The sequence below is a fragment of the Salvelinus fontinalis genome, chromosome 9 (genome assembly GCF_029448725.1).
Source record: "Salvelinus fontinalis isolate EN_2023a chromosome 9, ASM2944872v1, whole genome shotgun sequence".
In the NCBI taxonomy this organism is placed as follows: Eukaryota; Metazoa; Chordata; class Actinopteri; order Salmoniformes; family Salmonidae; genus Salvelinus; species Salvelinus fontinalis.
The window spans coordinates 11547132-11566028 of record NC_074673.1 but is presented as its reverse complement, the minus strand read 5'-3'; the positions used below and the strand labels follow the sequence as shown (position 1 = coordinate 11566028).

General features: G+C 45.8%; 2 protein-coding genes across 7 annotated transcripts in view; both read left to right on the top strand.

Annotated features, from left to right (window-relative positions):
* kif21a (kinesin family member 21A) overlaps positions 1 to 2112 on the top strand; it is a 65779-nt gene extending 63667 nt beyond the window's left edge. For all 6 annotated transcript variants that reach the window (XM_055933403.1, XM_055933401.1, XM_055933400.1 and 3 more), the window contains one exon: positions 92 to 2112. In XM_055933403.1, coding sequence (XP_055789378.1) covers positions 92 to 185 — 94 coding nt within the window. In that variant the 3' untranslated portion in view covers positions 186 to 2112. The remainder of the gene's footprint in view (positions 1 to 91) is intronic.
* Positions 2113 to 4005: 1893 nt separating this feature from the next.
* LOC129862068 (copine-8-like) overlaps positions 4006 to 18897 on the top strand; it is a 68987-nt gene continuing 54095 nt past the window's right edge. The window contains exons 1-2 of the mRNA XM_055933405.1: positions 4006 to 4317; positions 17942 to 17982. Coding sequence (XP_055789380.1) covers positions 4223 to 4317; positions 17942 to 17982 — 136 coding nt within the window. The 5' untranslated portion in view covers positions 4006 to 4222. The remainder of the gene's footprint in view (positions 4318 to 17941; positions 17983 to 18897) is intronic.

Below are 18897 nucleotides of genomic sequence, written 5' to 3'. Positions count from 1 at the left end.
AGTCACAGAACCACAAACACACACGCACGCACACAAGCGCCTGGATGCAGCCAATGCAGTGACACTGTTTATCTGCTCTGTAATTTGATAGTGATCGAACAGTGAAGATCTGGCGTGCCCGGGGCGGACTCGACAGTACCTTAGAGACAACGGCGGACACCACTGACGAGGTGGCCAATAACTGAACATGGCCGTGACCTCCCGCCGTGACCCTTAACCTTGGACGCTGCTGACTAGCACTTTTACCTCTGACCTTTCACCTTGGAAACCATGGAAACCGCCCCCCCCCCAGCTCCCACATACTGTAACCATGACAACTGTGCAAGCCCGCAGGAATGGAATCTTATCTCAGCAAAAGTAGCTGTAGTCTTTCTCCAGAGTGAGATATATGTATCCTTAGGGAAATATATCTAGTCTAACCTGCCTGGCAGTTGCACTGACTTGTGCAGAATAAATACTCTGTTTGCTTGGTAGACATCTTTCCCTCTCAGCTCATATTTAAGTATTTAGTAAGCCCACAAGGGTCATATTTAGACACACATACACACACACATACATACATACATACATATAGAGGCAGATCTTGAGGGTCTTTCTGGGCTGGGGGAGTTAATGAAGGAGAGTGGTGCGGAGAGGAGGTAAAGAGGATGGGTGGGCCACTGGGCTCTGTAGCTGGCCACTGGGCTCTGTAGCTGGCCTACAAAACCCGGACCAGGTTCTCCAGTGGCCCAGCAAAGGAACAGAAGCACTGTAAGCAGAACCACTGTCTCTCCTTATCTGATATCAATGTGGCTTTATGTCAACTGACAAATCACCGCACCCCCTTAAATCACCGCTTGGTTTAAATGTTATTTTGCTTCGAATTCAGCTCCCACTTATTGTAGCTGATCAAATTGTAAAACTTGTCTTGTACTTTACCTGTCAACTGGATACACTAACTAACAATACTCTTGTAACCACTTGGAAAACGCCTTCAGTCAGTCACCTTCTGTCTGCTATCTTAGTCTTTACACGTAATCCTTACTGACTCTATGTGCAAATACAATGTCTCTTTGAGGATACACTGACTGTCTTCACTCACTCATAATTTATATCTATGTAGTAATGTACGATTCTCCTCTTAATGCTGTTACCACACCCTCCCTCTAAAAGTTGTGAACTAACCTAACGCCTGTGCTGCTAAGTTGTTTGCTCACCTTTGACCCATAGAGGTCTTCTGTTCTGGACCCCAGGTGAGGTCCACCTGGTAACCGTAGTTACGTACTGTATATAATAATGTAAAGTGTGAGGAGGAGAGGAGCCGTTTACCTGTGCCTGTACTGTAAGCCTCTCCTATCCTGGTCCTGGAAGTCCCCAGTGTATGGTGGTTGTATCCTGTGTGCCAGTTTTACTGCACATTACAACTGCCATATTTGTGATTGCTGTGAGCCAGGGCTGGGGTCAATACCATTTAAATTCCAGTCAATTCAGAAAGTAACACAAATTAGAGATGGCATTTTTGTGTACTTCCTAAATTGACTAGATTTGAAATGGAATTGACCCCAACTATGGTGTAAGATGAACTAACTGTCAAATGATTAATTGTATCTGCTGTCTGCTGGAACTATTGAATGTTATTAAAGGACTAGTAGCAGCAGCCAGCAACACATGATCTATATGTTAACAGTATTGTATGATGAAGTCAACTGAAGGTCAGCATTGTAGATCACCAAAACTCGCTCTAGAAGGGAAACTGAGGACCAAAAGTCAGAGACGGTGTTCTAACAGCACTCTTAATGCTTTTGAACAGAACCTCTCTCCCTGACCCTGTGTCAGCCTGTTATGTTTCTTGGTCTGAGTCTGAAATGGCACCCTATTGCCTATATAGTGCACTACTTTTGTACATAGCACTATGGACCCTGGTCAAAAGCTAGTGCACTATATAGGGAATAGGGTGCCATTTCAGATGCAGCCCTGATTCTCTTGTTCTGTTAAACTGTATGTATTAAAACCAATCCTGGGTTCCCTTCTGGAGTTTAACTGTAGACTGCCCTCCCCAAAATGGCTGACTCTGTACTGTAGCAGTTCTGATGTCAGATGCCTGGTGAAATAAATGTCATCCTTCAAAAACCACCCTATGTGTGTACATCTGGGTCTGTTTATTTTGAGGGAGGTTGAGGATTGAGGGGGAGAGCACTGATGAAGTGCACTACAAGGATTGGAGCTGTACTACTCACTGATCTACGAACCTGATTGGATAAGTGAAAGTAAGGCATTCACCTACATTAAAAAGCTATGCTTACTGGAGGGGAGCAGGGTTTCAAAATAGCCTTTTATTTTCAAAATCCTAACCAGATGTATCCTCTAGATGGCAGTAGTGTCACTTGTAATTAATCAACAAGCAAGGCACAGAATGGCTAGCTGTACATTGTAATGACCTCATTGCTTACAATACAATTTTGGAGCACAAACATCCAAGTGAAAACTGTTATTTACTTGTAACTCATCTGGAAAACCAGAACCAAATCTCAGACTATTTTCTAAATGACTATTATCCTAAAATATTCTGTACTGAACTAGATCAATGATTGCTGCACGTAAGGGCTAGTTCCTCAGAGAGATAAGGCAAGTCCTGAACTCAATGAAAAAACGGCCCTAAATGTTTAAGGCATGTTTAACTGTGATGATATGAAATTCAATTTCAGGGTGTAGGTGAATATTTTAGAACTACAGAGTAAAGCAAAGGTCTCCGAATTGCCAGTTCCGTGTCTCTCAGTTTGTAGTATGCCCTTTGCAATAGAAAATACATGAAATTGTACTGTAAATTATTTAACAGCTGTGGTTGTGCTCATGATGATTTTATCGCAGAGAATGTTGTTTAATTTTCAGAATAGAACACATTGGTAGCCTACGTGTGTGTTGACAATTGAACTTCTGGTAAAACAAAAATAAGTTATTCAATTAGTTATAGACTTAGGAAATAATACATGTTAGAATCAATAGTTACAAGACAAAGTGTATAATGTTTTCAATGGAATGATCTGTATAGTGGCATTTTTTTTGTTGCAACGATAGCTTTCTTACCCTACAGTATTTACAGAGCATGTTGACTTAAGTGCAGAATGCCCTTCAGAACTGTGGGCAGAGGCGATAGCGGAGTTCCCTAATTCAGCACCGCAGAACAGCGGATAGCGACTAGCTGCAGCCCCGTCCCTTGTGGCGTGAATGACCGTGGCCTAAAACACAAACTCCACAATATGGCTTTAAAGTAATAAACCCATTGAACGTGTTTTAATGTAAATGGAAGATTGGATCAAGCAATTCTGTCTCAGGATATAATAGATCAAGACCCTGCACCCTAAGCTTCAGTAACTGCGCCTGAAGATATGACGTTGTGGCAATTAATCAGCTTTTGGGCACACTGATTAAAACGCTCATTTAAGACTAAACTAAAATCTAATTTGACGCAGGTGTTCCTATTTCAGCTCACTGGGCTGCTGCGTCTGGTAGAGAAATCAGTCACTTGTTAATTGAGCGATTTGCTCAGGTGGTCTCTTCTCACCTGGCTTTGGTGCGCCTGTCTTCATCACTTTCATCGCTGTCAAAACCCAAGCAAGCGGATAACTGTGTGTGCTGGCGTGCAATATGATTTAATCAACCTGCTATACTAGTTTGAGATGAAACCAGGTGGACACTCAATGTCTTGACAGCAAATTGTTTTATTTGGAAATGTCCAGACAGTGGCAGTGAAAACCAGGTGGCCCATGATGCCCTTGTAGTGTCAAAGAAATGTCTTCCTCGAGGATTTCATTATTTATTTGTAATGTATTATCATTCAATAGATATATTCAAAGCATTATCGGGCTACAAATCCTTATGTTAATTTATGCAATAAAGCATTTGCAATGGCTGCCTAAAAACATAAGCACAGTAGCCTTTAGGCCTCCTATAATATGTTATCTTGTTTATTTTTCCAATGTTATTTCTGCAAGTTTTTAGGCTGACCTCGTGAGCTTCCCACCCTCCGCACTATCACCCATATAATAGGCTACTACCTCCTTCTCAGCTCTGCGTCCTAGAATGAGATGAGTCTTTCAACGGTCACACATGACGCTGGTCTGTTGTGGGCAACACTCCTCTCGCAGCCTCATGCAACGGCGACCCTAAGCAGCGCACCGTTTTTAACGGTTGCTTCCTTATTTTATACGACCGAAAAAGGACGGTTTAACGGGAGATTTCGACGATGAGTAGCTTTATGAATATGGCGTGTATTGGAGACTTTGACCCGTTCACCGCTGCCATTCCCGCCACCAAAGTTGAGCTCACGGTGTCGTGTAGGTGAGTAGGCTAGAGGGGCTGTTCAGCATTCCTTCACATTGCTATTAAGTGGAATCGGAATGCTTGTAGTTTAAGATTATGGAGAACGGTGCTTATGATGATTGGCGTACTGCAAGTTTTCAATACATTTCCATCAAGCATTCTAGCACTAACAATTCATTTTATTTTATGTGGCCAGAAAACAAACGTATGTTAATCATAACCATATGATAAACATTTCAATATATCTTGTCAGTTTAACTATTATCATTATTGCTTTATAGGTTTATCAATCAAGGTAACATTTGAGGAATGTTTAAATCAAGTTTATGACCCTAGAAGAACGTGGTTTTTAGTGTTTCTTAACGTGAAAGCTCTCGCGCTTCCCTTTGGGCTCCAATTAACTAAACAAACCGCCGTCCAGAAAATGGATGATGCAACTAAGATAATTTATGGATGCTTTAACTGCATCTCCCCGGAGAGATGTGACTTCCAGTCAGATACAAGTACAACTGGAGCCGCATCTGGCTGGCTCGGGCTCAATGTTGCGTAAGAGCCACGCGCCTCCTTCAGCCCGGGGTCCTCGCGGAGTTCCTTCTACCAGAATGAGGTGATGCTCCCGCGGCTGGTTGGTCACACGGTCAGTCACAAGACTCACTGTGGACATCATTTAACACACACACACACACACACACACACACGGGGATTCTCTGAGTGGGAGTGGCTGCACGGTGCACATGAGACGGTCTCTGTCCACTCATGTGGTGCTGAACTTCCGAATTCTGATTCACATTCTGTCGCTTTCTGCTTCAATGGTGCTGAATATCAGATCGCCATTACAGCTTGTTTCTTTAAGCCAAACTGACATTTTATTCTGCCTATGTTTATTCTTGTAGCGGTGTATAGAATGGATAAATAGCCTACGTAGTTGTGAGGTTGTTTTGGATGTATTTTTAAAGGGAATGCAGTTGCTATGCTCTTTGTGGTGACTTAATTGAGAGGGGTAAATTGTGATACTGTCTATTTTCTATGTATGTTGAAGTGCATACTGTATGACATTGTTTACAGTCATATAAGATGGTTTATAGGCTTTAAAGCTGGGTCTTGATGATGATGATAGTTATCTCAGGACTCCTATGACCACCCCTTAAAGTTTTGACATAGAATGGTAATGGGTTAAGTCCTTCAAGGGGACCTTTCAGTCAATTAACCCAGAATCATCAGCATGCCATGCAGTGTAGTAAAGCAGAACAGAGAACGGATACATTGATTAGTTCAGACCCAATTACTGTAAGATGTCAATGTACTGACATGTATGTGTAACTGATAGATGCACAAACACACACATGCACACTACATGTTAATGTTTTTAAATGTATGTAAATTGTAAAGTATTTGGTGTGTAATGCCTTTTTCGTTATGTGTAGGACCCCAGTAATAATAGCAGTCGCCATTGGGGATCCTAATAAAATAAAAATCGTAAACATATCTCCAATCTGCTGCCACAGCAGCAGTGACAATCATGATTTTGGCTGCATTCCACATGGCACCCTATTTCATATATACCGTTTACCAGGGCCCATAGCGTGCCATTTGGGACACAGACTTATAGTTGATGAGGGACTATCCCCCTTGATCACCATCTCCCAGTACTATAGTCTGCGTCGTGTGTCTAGATATGTGCTCAAGAGGCTTGCGGCTTCAGGGCCTTAAGGATCAAAAGAGCTTTGATTCTTTATTATGAAACGTTTCATAAGAAGTGGCACATGCCCCCTCTGATGTATCCACTTGTACACTGAAAATACAATTTAAAAATACAAAGATATAGCCTAGTTTCCTTTATGCATAATTCATTAAAATATGTCAGTCATTGTCCTTTCAAAAAAAGGAGGTGCATGATGCCTCTAAGAGAGATTTCTGTTTTGAAAGTGTCCATTTGAGAAAGTGTTAGCCTAGATTGGGATGCTGTCATCTGGATGGTCTGAGCTGCAGGAGGGAGACAGTCTTATTATGGGAGACCTTTGGGCAGACGAGGCAGAAAGGGTATCCTATTGAAGAATTGAGGTGTTGTGATGTGGCTGTATTGAGCAGGGATCCCAACCTTCAGGGACTTTAGATCCTCGTGGAGCTGCTGGGTCAATATGTCACCATGGGTAGGAATGAATGAATGGAGACACTCACTGTCTCCTAATCTATGCATACTGTGAATTTATCTCTGTACAGAATACACCTACAATTTAGAAGCAGCACTGTTCATTTTGATAGTTGGTGCAGATTTAGAAAGGAGCAGTTTTTCTATGGCTCATCAAATCAGGTTGCCTCAGAGTAGGCTCTGACAGCGAGAGTCTTGAGAATAGTCCTACTAAGGTTTAACTGTTCAGTGTGTGGTTCACTCTTTACATGTGAGCATGATTGGAATCATACATTCGGAGTGCCGTATGTCTCTTGGGGGTGAGATATCAATATTGACGTCAGTATCTGACAATTGTGGGAGGGCCCACATTGCTATTTCAATTCTTATAGACAGGCCTATCAGGAATCAAGCTAAGACTAAAGTGCTGACTGTGTGAAGTAACAATGTTTATTGTAACAGGGGCAGGCAAATGGCAGGTCAAGGCAGGCAGGGATCGATAATCCAGAGTAGAGGCCAAGTTTCAAGACGGCAGGCAGGCTCAGGTCATGCAGAGGTCGAGGCCAAGGTCAAAAATCAGGAGGCCGAGAAAAAGAGAGACTGGGAAAAAACAGGCGCAGAGACAAAAAGCTGGTTGACTTGAACAAACAAGACACTGGAGCCAAGATAATCCCAATACCACGGGAACCTGCAGAGACCTAACCAGCAGGAATTGGATTGTCTCGTTGTGGTTCCCGACACTCGTAGGTTGACGGGGGTGGTCTGGTGCGTGACCCGGCCTATAGAGCTCTAACTCCAATGGGAATGGAGAGGGGTTGCCTACCTCGGACGCCAGTGTAACGTCCATGAGACTCATATCGGCCTCTGAGTTGATGAGTACCTGGAGAGACTTGAACCCACAGCAGGGTGGCATGGAGAGTAAGGGGAGACAAACAATTATCTTGAAGACCCACCAGTGTACTCACTTCAACAAATGAGCTATGTCTCTTGAAGGGGTGACGGCGCTGCTACCAGCCGGGTTACAGAGGGGCTGGGAGGTTACCGTCGTGGTAGGCTGTCTAGTAGGCAACCCACGGAATTTCTCCCGCAATGCGTCCAATGCTAGGTCGTGACGTTCTGCCACGGCCTGGAACCCTTCCATCAGACCACGAAGCAACTCCTCATGCCTACCAATGGTGGCTCCTTGGGAGGAGATGGCGTTGCGGAGGTGGTCCAAGTCTGCTGGGTCAGTCATGGCCAGTTTGTACTATCAGGAATCAAGGTAAGACCCCAGTGTAGACTGTGTGAAGTAACAATGTGTATTGTAACAGGCGCAGGCAAATGACAGGTCAAGGCAGGCAGGGGTCGATAATCCAGAGTAGGGCCATGGTACAGGACGGCTGACAGACAGAGGTCGATGCCAAGGTCAAGGTCAAAAATCAGGAGGACGATAAAAGAGACTGGGGGAAAACCAGGAGCAGAGACAAAACGCTGGTTGACTTGAACAAACAAGACAAACTGGCACAGACAGAAAGAAAACACAGGCATAAATACCCAGAGGATACGCGGGGAAGATGGGTGACACCTGGAGGGGGTGGAGACAAGCACAAGGACAGGTGAAACAGATCAGGGTGTGACAAGGCCCTGATTTGTCATGGAGGTGCCCAGGTCCCCTAGTCTTGTTGCAATTTGCCAGCGAGCTAATAGACCTGTAGCAAAACATTAACAACACTGCAGGATGTAATGTAAAGGCCACAAAAGGTTAAATGGTACAAGACCCAGAGCATAGAGGCTCCAGGGGCCTAAATCGCACAAGAGCTGGATCATATATAGGTGTAGGATCTTAATTTGATCACCCTGTTGTTGCAGGAAATGTCCTGCAATTTTGGGGATTTTGTGTTGTAGATATGTGGTAGTTGAGTAGGGGCCTGAGGGCACACAGTTAGTGTGTTGGGAAATCTGTTATGAATGTATTGTAATGTTTTGGGGATCCATAATATACCCCAGGAAGAGTAGATGCTGCCTTGGCAGGGACTAAGGGGGATCCATAATAAACCCCAGGAAGAGTAGTGGCTGCCTTGACAAGAACTAATGGAGATCCATAATAAATACAAATACTCACACCACTCCCAGATAGTCCTCACAAAATTTGCAAAGAAGGTATTTTGTTTCTTTTTGACCATTTTAATTGAAAACGATCACAGTAAGGTACTTCATTGTTACCCAGAAATGATTTGATATTGAGATAAAAATGGCTGCATTGGACCTTTAATTTAATGTATGTTATAGTTCATACAATAGTTCACATTTCCTGTTGCTGCAGGATTACTTTCTTGTTGTGAGAAAATTATCAAATGAAGATCCCTCATCTGTAGGACAGATGCAGAGAAAGGTGACGGTGGTTTCCAGGGTAACAGTGAAGTCGCAGGACTATAAAGTTGGGTGAGTGGCACGGGGCCAGAACCCCTGCCCCAAGAGGTTCACACTTAGTGACTACGTTAATGAGCTTTTCAAAAGGGCCATTTGGTCTCATTAAGGCCCCACCAGCCCTGTGATTATAACTATTTACTTGAGAGAGAGGACAGCGGGCACCTCCATCACTTTCACATATTGGTTGGCGGTTATTTCTCTCTCTCTGTTTCTGTCTGTCTTCTTCAACTTGCTCCCCAAATTGCATTGCGCAAGTTTTACAAAAATAATTTTCAGAAAACTCCTTGAGCAGTGTGCTATACAGTGCCGTCAGAAAGTATTCACGTCTTGACTTTGTCCACATTTTGTTGTGTTACAGCCTGAATTTAAAATGTATTAAATTGAGATTGGTTGTCACTGGCCTCCACACAATACCCCATAATGTTTTTCTAAATGTTTACAAATGAATGAAAAATGAAAAGCTGAAATGTCTTGAGTCAATGAGTATTTAACGCTGTTGTTATGGCAAGCCTAAATAAGTTCAGTAGAAAAATAGACTCACTATGTGTGCAATAATAGTGTTTAACATAATTTTTGAATGACTAACTCATCGCTGTACCCCACACATACACTTGTCTGTAAGGTCCCTCAGTCGAGCAGTGCATTTCAAACACAGATTCAGCTACAAAGACCATTGACATTTTACCCATCTTCCAATAGGGGCATCTATTGGTAGAAGGGTAAAAAAGAATAAAGCAGACATTGAATATCGCTTTGAGCATGGTGAAGTTATTAATTACACTTTGGATGGTGTATCAATACACCCAGTCACTACAAAGATACAGGCATCCTTCCTAACTCAGTTGCCGGAGAAGAAGGAAACCACTCAGGGATTTCATCATGAGGCCAATGGTGACTTTAAAACAGTTACGGAGTTTAATGGAATGTGATAGGAGAAAACTGAGGATGGATCAACAACATTGTAGTGACTCCACAATAATTACCTAATTGACAGCGTGAAAAGAATGAAGCCTGTCCAGAATAAAAAATATTACAAAACATCTATCCTGTTTGCAACAAGGCACTAATCCCGTCTAACATTTGGCAAAGCAATTCACTTTTTGTTTTGAATACAAAGTGTTATGTTTGAGGCAAATCCAATACAACACATTACTGAGTACCACGCTCCACATTTTCAACCACAGTGGTGGCTGCATTATGTTATGGGTATGCTCTTAATCGTTATTAAGAACAGGGGGTTAAGCACAGGCAAAATCCTATAGGAAAGCCTTGTTCAGTCTGCTTTCCACCAGACACTGGGAAATAAATTCAATAACCTAAAACACAAGCCCATATCTACACTGGTGTTGCTTACCAAGAAAACAGTGAATGTTCCTGAGTGGCCAAGTTACAGTTTTGCCTTTAAATCTATACTTGTCAAAAATATAAACTCAACATGCAACAATTTTACTGAGTTACAGTTCATATAAGGAAATCAGTATATTGAAATAAATTCATTAGGCCCTAATCTATGTATTTCACATAACTGGGCAGGGGCGCAGCCATGGGTGGGCCTGGGAGGACATAGGCCCACCCACTGGGAGCCAAGCCCAGCCAATCAGAATGAGTTTTTCCCCACAAAGGGCTTTATTACAGACAAAATGCTCCTCAGTTTCATCAGTTGTCCGGGTGGCTGGTCTCAGATGATCCCGCAGGTGAAGAAGCCGAAGGTGGAGGTCTTGGGCTGGCGTGGTTACCCGTAGCATGAGGTTGTGAGGCCTGTTGGACGTACCATCAAATTCTCTAAAATGACATTGGAGGTGGCTTTTGGTAGAGAAATTAACATTCAATTATCTGGCAACAACTTTGGGGGACATTCCTGCAGTCAACATGCCAATTGCATGCTGTTCTAGATCCAGTGCTCTAGTTCTTGTGTTCTAGTGTTCTAGTTCTAGTGTTCTTGTTCTAGTTCTAGTGCTCTAGATCTAGTGTTCATATACTAGTTCCCTAGTTCTACTGCTCTAGTTCTTGTGTTCTAGTTCTAGTGCTCTAGTTGTCGTGCTCTAGTTGTCGTGCTCTAGTTGTAGTGTTCTAGTTGTAGTGTTCCAGATCTAGTGTTCGGGTTCTAGTGACTTAGTTCTAGTGCTCCAGTTCTTGTGTTCTAGTTCTAGTTTTTTGTTCTAGTTCTAATTCCCTATTTCTTGTGTTTTAGTTCTAGTGCACTAGTTTTAGTGTTGTCGTAATAGTAGTCTAGTTCCAGCGTTCTAGTTCTCTGGTTCTTTTGTTCTCGTTCTAGTTCTAGTGTTCTAGTTATTGTGATCTAGTGTTCTATTTCTAGTGTTCTAGTTCTAGTGCGCTAGTTCTAGTGTTTTAGTGTTCTTGATCTTGTGTTATACATCTAGTTCTAGTGCTCTAGTTCTAGGTAGTTCTAGTGTTCTAGTGCTCTAGTTCTAGTGTTCTCATTATTGTGCTCTAGTTCTCGTGTTCTAGTACTCTAGTTCTAGTGTTCTATATCCAGTGTTCTAGAGTTCTAGTGTTCTAGTTCTAGTGCTCTAGTTATTGTATTTTAGTTCTAGTGCCCTAGATCTAGTGTTCTAGTACTAGTGCCCTGGTTTTACTCCTCTAGTTCTAGTGTTCTACTTCTAGTGTTCTAGTTCTAGTGCTCTAGTTATTGTGTTCTAGTTCTAGTGCCCTAGATCTAGTTTCTAGTACTAGCTCCCTTGTCCTACTGCTCTAGTTCTAGTGTTATGTTCTGGTGCAATAGTTCTAGTTTTCTAGTTCTGGTGTTCTAGTTCTAGTGTTCTAGTTTTCTAGTTCTGGTGTTCTAGTGCTAGTGTTCTAGTTTTGGTGCTCCAGTTTTTGTGTTCTAGTTATTGTGTTTTAGTGTTCTAGTTCTATTGTTCTAGTTTTCTAGTGCAAGTGCTCTAGTTCTAGTGCTCTATGTCTAGTGTTCTAGGTCTAGTGTTGGAGTGTTATAGTTCTTGTGCTCTAGTTCTAATGTTCTAGTTCTATTTCTCTAATTCTAGTGTTCTAGTGCTCTAGAACTTGTTTTCCAGTTATAGAGTTCTAGTGTTCTATTTATAGTTCTCTAGTTCTTGTGTTGTTGGTCTATTGCTTTAGTGCTGGTGTTCTATTGTTCTAGTGTTCTAGTTCGTGTGTTCTAGTTCTAGTGTTCTAGTTCTTGTGCTCTAGTGTTCTAATTCTAGTTCTAGTGCCCTAGATCTAGTGTTTTAGTTCTAGTGCTCTAGTGTTCTAGTTCTTGTGTTCTAGTGCTCCAGTTCTTGTGTTCTAGTTCTAGTGCCCTAGTTCTTGTGTTCTAGTTCTTGTGTTCTAGTTCTAGTGACCTAGTTCTAGTGCACCAGTTCTTGTGCTCTAGTTCTAGTGCTCCAGTTCTTGTGTTCTAGTTCTAGTGCTCTAGTCCCTGTGTTCTAGTGTTCTAGTTCTTGTGCTCTAGTGTTCTAGTTCTTGCGTTCAAGTTCTAGTTCTAGTGCTCTGGTTCTGGGATTCTAGTTCTAGTGCTCTAGTTCTAGTCTTCTATTTCTAGTCGTCTAGTTCTAGTGCTCTAGTTCGAGTGTTCTAGAACATTCTTGGGCTTGCTTTCCCTTTTTGTTTTCTTCTCAACCTCTAAAGGTAATAATAGTTTATGCTCCCCTTTTTTGGGAATACTGTGTGTTCATGCTAGTCTGATCTCCAGTGTCATCTCAGATGGAAGTTGTCCTCCTCAACTCACACAGTTTTAGTCCAACTTTGGGAATGGCTTGTAGAATTGAATAGGCCTTGTGATGTTAGGTGACTGCTGCATGATGTAAGTGGTGGAATTTCAAATGTAATTCTGATGTTGTGCAATGACTGTGCTCGTAAATGTTTGATGAACGGCGAGGAGTCACTCTGTGCAGCCCACCTGAAATTCCTGGACTGCCCGTGGTGGGTGGGGGGGAAGGAAGGGCTTTTAAAAATATTTCCCCTGAATGAACAGTCAGAGAGAGGCCGCTGGCCTTGGGTACACGTGAAGCAGCTGGAACAGAGGAGCTCACACACACACTCTCCCTCTCTCCCTCTCTCTCTCCCTCTCTCCCCATCTCCCTCTCTCAATCCCTCTCCCTTTCTCCCTCCCTCTCTCTCTCTCCCACACCTCTCCCATCACGCACCTCTACCATCACGCACCTCTCCCGTCACACACTCCTCCCGTCACACACTCCTCCCGTCACACACCTCTACCATCACACACCTCTCCAATCACACACCTCTCCCACACACCTCCTCCATCACACACCCCTCCCATCACACACCCCTCCCATCACACACCCCTCCCATCACACACCCCTTCCTCCCAGAACCAGAGTTGTCTCCACTCTCCAGTCGTCTCCACTCTCCAGTAGTCTCCACACTCCAGTCAACTCTCTCTCTCTCTCTCCCTCCCACACCTCTACCATTACACACCTCTCCCATCACACACCCCTACCATCACACACCTCTACCATCACACACCTCTCCCATCACACACCCTTCCCATCACACACCCTTCCCATCACACACCTCTCCCATCACACACCCCTACCATCACACACCTCTACCATCACACACCTCTACCATCACACACCTCTACCATCACACACCTCTACCATCACACCTCTCCCATCATACACCTCTACCATCACATACCCCTCCCAGACCCAGAGTAATCTCCACTCTCCAGTCGTCTCCACTCGTCTCCACTCTCCAGTCGTCTCCACTCTCCAGTCGTCTCCACTCTCCAGTCGTCTCCACTCTCCAGTCGTCTCCACTCGTCTCCACTCTCCAGTCGTCTCCAGTCGTCTCCACCCTCCAGTCGTCTCCACCCTCCAGTCGTCTCCACCCTCCAGTCGTCTCCACCCTCCACTCGTCTCCACCCTCCAGTCATCTCCAGTCGTCTCCACCCTCTAGTCGTCTCCACCCGTCTCCACTCGTCTCCACTCGTCTCCACTCGTCTCCACTCGTCTCCACTCTCCAGTCGTCTCCACTCTCCAGTCGTCTCCAGTCGTCTCCACCCTCCAGTCGTCTCCAGTCGTCTCCAGTCATCTCCACCCTCCAGTCGTCTCTACTCTCCAGTCATCTCCACCCTCCAGTCGTCTCCACTCTCCAGTCGTCTCCAGTCATCTCCACCCTCCAGTCGTCTCCAGTCGTCTCCAGTCATCTCCACCCTCCAGTCGTCTCCACCCTCCAGTCGTCTCCACCCTCCAGTCGTCTCCACTCTCCAGTCGTCTCCACCCTCCAGTCGTTTCCACCCTCCAGTCGTCTCCACCCTCCAGTCGTCTCCACCCTCCAGTCGTCTCCACCCTCCAGTCGTCTCCACCCTCCAGTCGTCTCCACCCTCCAGTCGTCTCGACTCTCCAGTCGTCTCCACCCTCCACTCGTCTCCACCCTCCAGTCGTCTCCACCCTCCACTCGTCTCCACCCTCCACTCGTCTCCACCCTCCAGTCGTCTCCACCCTCCAGTCGTCTCCACCCTCCAGTCGTCTCCACCCTCCACTCGTCTCCACTCTCCAGTCGTCTCCACCCTCCAGTCGTCTCCAGTCGTCTCCACCCTCCACTCGTCTCCACTCTCCAGTCGTCTCCAGTCGTCTCCACCCTCCAGTCGTCTCCAGTCGTCTCCACCCTCCACTCGTCTCCACTCTCCAGTCGTCTCCAGTCGTCTCCACCCTCCAGTCGTCTCCACCCTCCAGTCGTCTCCAGTCGTCTCCACCCTCCAGTCGTCTCCACCCTCCAGTCGTCTCCAGTCGTCTCCACCCTCCACTCGTCTCCACTCTCCAGTCGTCTCCAGTCGTCTCCACCCTCCAGTCGTCTCCACTCTCCAGTCGTCTCCAGTCGTCTCCACCCTCCAGTCGTCTCCAGTCGTCTCCACCCTCCACTCGTCTCCACTCTCCAGTCGTCTCCAGTCGTCTCCACCCTCCAGTCGTCTCCACCCTCCAGTCGTCTCCACCCTCCAGTCATTACATACATTTGATGTGAACAGCCCAATTCTATCTCTTATTATCACTTCTATATGGTTTCAGCCAACTAATGGGCTAGTGGAGCTCTGCTCTGACAGAGGCATGTAGCGGTCAGCCAGACCGACATAGTGTGATACCATCTGGGGCAGGCTGGAATCAGCACAACATGGGTGGCTGATCTAGATACATCACTAACGATCAACGCCCAAAGACACTTGCTGCACTTGGCTGCCTTGTCACAGAATGAATGCTGTGCGGTGCCCCCCTGGCTAGCATGATAGCGAAAACCAAACCCTCTCTCTCTCCCTATTTCTCGCCCTCTCTCTCTCTCTCTGTCTCTCTGCGTGTCTAGTGGTCTGTAGATGCCTGCCTGATGGACAACTATTTTTCTTCTAGTCTCTTAAATAAGTCAGAGTTTCACAGCTCAGAGCTTCAACAAAACAGAGCATGAAAGGTTGATGGAGTTTAATGTATTATCTGGCAGGAATTCAAGTTGTGAGCGGTTTTGGGTTTTCTTAGGCTCTTTTCTGTGTTTGACCTGGACTCACCACCCCATGCAGCACAGTGTGACATACAGTGCTGTTAGAAACTAAACAGAGTAACAGACCCACTATTCTGCTGCTGCTAACGTATCACACACGCAAACACTGCTAACGAGGCATGCTGGGAGACATCTTCCACTGTACATCTGATGTTGTGTGTCGGAGCGGCACATAACATGGTGTTGTTGTGGTGGTGGTGTTGTGGCGGTGGTGTTGTGGCGGTGGTGCAGTGTTGTGGTGTTGTGTTGCTGTGTTGTGGTGTAGTGTTGCGGTGTTGTGGTGGTGTTGTGGTGCAGTGTTGCGGTGTTGTAGTGTTGCGGTGTTGTGGTGGTGTTGTGGTGCAGTGTTGCGGTGTTGTAGTGTTGCGGTGTTGTGGTGGTGTTGTGGTGCAGTGTTGCGGTGTTGTAGTGTTGCGGTGTTGTGGTGGTGTTGTGGTGTAGTGTTGCGGTGTTGTGGTGGTGTTGTGTTGTGGTGGTGTTGTGGTGCAGTGTTGCGGTGGTGTTGTGGTGTAGTGTTGCGGTGTTGTTGCGGTGGTATGGTGTTGTGGTTGTGGTGGTGGCGTTGTGGTGGTGTTGTGGCGGTGTTGCAGTGTTGTGGTGTTGCGGTGGTGTTGTGGTGGTATGGTGTTGTGGTTGTGGTGGTGGCGTTGTGGTGTGGTGGTGTTGTGGCGGTGTTGCAGTGTTGCGGTGTTGTGGTGGTGTTGTGTTGCGGTGTTGTGGTGGTGTTGTGGTGTGGTGTTGTGGTGGTGTAGTGTTGCGGTGTTGTGGTGGTGTTGTGGTGCAGTGTTGCGGTGTTGTAGTGTTGCGGTGTTGTGGTGGTGTTGTGGTGCAGTGTTGCGGTGTTGTAGTGTTGCGGTGTTGTGGTGGTGGTGTAGTGTGCGGGGTTGTGGTGGTGGTGTAGTGTTGCGGTGTTGTGGTGGTGTTGTGGTGCAGTGTTGTGGTGGTGTAGTGTTGCGGTGTTGTTGTGGTGTAGTGTTGCGGTGTTGTGGTGGTGTTGTGGTGCAGTGTTGCGGTGGTGTTGTGGTGTAGTGTTGCGGTGTTGTGGTGGTGTTGTGTTGTAGTGTTGCGGTGTTGTGGTGGTGTTGTGGTGCAGTGTTGCGGTGGTGTTGTGGTGTAGTGTTGCGGTGTTGTTGCGGTGGTATGGTGTTGTGGTTGTGGTGGTGGCGTTGTTGTGGTGTGGTGGTGGTGTTGTGGTGCAGTGTTGCGGTGGTGTTGTGGTGTAGTGTTGCGGTGTTGTTGCGGTGGTATGGTGGTGGCGTTGTGGTGGTGGCGTTGTGGTGTGGTGGTGGTGTTGTGGTGCAGTGTTGTGGTGGTGTTGTGGTGTAGTGTTGCGGTGTTGTTGTGGTGTAGTGTTGCGGTGTTGTTGCGGTGATATGGTGTTGTGGTGGTGATGTTGCAGTGTGGTGGTGGTGCGGGGTTGTGGTGGTGTTGTGGTGGTGTTGTGGTGTTGCAGTGTTGTGGTGGTGGTGTTGTGGTGGTGGTGTTGTGGTGGTGTTGTGGTGGTGGTGGTGTTGTGGTGGTGGTGTTGTGGTGGTGGTGTTGTGGTGGTGGTGGTGTTGTGGTGGTGGTGTTGTGGTGGTGGTGTTGTGGTGGTGTTGTGGTGTTGCAGTGTTGTGGTGGTGGTGTTGTTGTGGTGTTGTGGTGTTGCAGTGTTGTAGTGGTGGTGTTGTGGTGTTGCAGTGTTGTTGTGGTGGTGTTGTGGTGTTGCAGTGTTGTGGTGGTGGTGTTGTGGTGGTGGTGTTGTGGTGGTGGTGTTGTGGTGGTGGTGTTGCAGTGTTGTGGTGGTGGTGTTGTGGTGTTGCAGTGTTGTTGTGGTGGTGTTGTGATGGTGTTGCAGTGTTGTAGTGGTGGTGTTGTGGTGTTGCAGTGTTGTTGTGGTGGTGTTGTGGTGGTGTTGTGGTGTTGCAGTGTTGTTGTGGTGGTGTTGTGGTGTTGCAGTGTTGTTGCAGTGTTGTGGTGTTGCGGTGTTGTTGTGGTGGTATGGTGTTGTTGTTGTGGTGGTGTGCAAATGTAATCTGGCCCCTGCTTGTTAACGGTGGGGTACCTCACTGGCTTGGAGCATCTGGTAGGAAATGGGACTTGTCTCTTCAGTGCATTCTTGTAGGATGAAATTTGATTACATCTTTAGTCTCTACCAACGGAGTGTCAAAAAAACAAATTTTTTATAGTTTTTTCCCTGTTTGAAAAACGAATCGCAAAATGGCTCTAGGCTGTACTGGATGAATGGAGAAATCACTTGGTAAAATGGTAGTTAGGGTACCAAATAATGACTATATAACTACCTAATAACATATTTAAAATAAGTAATTTAAATATGGAATCCTTCATTGGTGAAACTGCTGTTGCAATATCCCAAAATGGACGTGGCAAAGAAGTTACTGCAAACAACCAACAAAGTTTATTTCCCATCTGACATCAGTACACGTGCAATAGAACAGCAGAATATATAGTGAATGTATTTTTACCAAGCCTGCCGGAGGCTCCTCCACTCCGTTTCTCCTCTAACAACAAAACAATAACAAAGGTGCTGGGGTGAACAGTGGCGCTGTTTCCCCTAATACAGATAACATCTTTCACAACCAATAACGGCTGTTTCTTTGCTCTCTTGTTTTACAGAAATCTCCTGGACAGAGACACATTCTCCAAATCAGACCCAAGTAAGATTGTCTTTTATACACGCATTTACACACACACACACACACACACACACACACACACACACACACACTTATTCTCTCTCGTTCTTTCTGGCCCTCTCTCTTCCCCCTGTGAATCAATGTGCATTTGCATAGTATGTCAGATGTCGTATTTGTCACTGTAATCTCAACTCTGGCTCTACTTGACTGAGCAGAAACAGTCTGTCCTCGTGTACACCAGCCATAGGTTAGAGGATTCCTCTGCTGCTTATTCCCTGCTGATTCTAGAAATCTTCAAAATCATGACATTTTAGTCATGTTTCTGGATTTTTGCCTAACCTTAACCAGCCATATCTGTCATAGAGATAATGGGATGTCTGTGGTCTGTAGTGTGTAGATAAGTACATCCTTAAAATTAGGACATTTGGCCCTCTGAAGGAGATGTGGTCAGACTCAACACTAGCAAGGAGGGAGGACTCTGATCCGAGAGGCCTACTGGCTGGCTGGCTGGCTGGTTGGCTTGCTAGAGGCTGGCTGGGTAGCTGGCTGGCTGGAGGCTGGTTGGCTGGAGGCTGGTTGGGTGGCTGGCTGGCTTGCTGGTGGCTGGCTGGCTGGATGGCTGGCTGGCTGGCTGGCTGGCTGGCTGGCTGGAGGCTGTAGCATCTTTATCCAAGGCGGTACTTGTGCTGTGTCCATGATGTGCAGAAGGTACTGACCCCAGTCACACAGCATTATACCTCCTCAGCACTGCACTGCAAGCCAGGGGGCCCAAGACGCACACACACACACACACACACACACACACACACACACACACACAGTCACAAACACAAACACACCGGGTTGGGTAGGTTACTTACTAAATGTAATCTGTTACAGTTACTAGTTACTGGGGGGATTTTATGCCTCTGTAACTTTCTCACTCATCATTGTTCA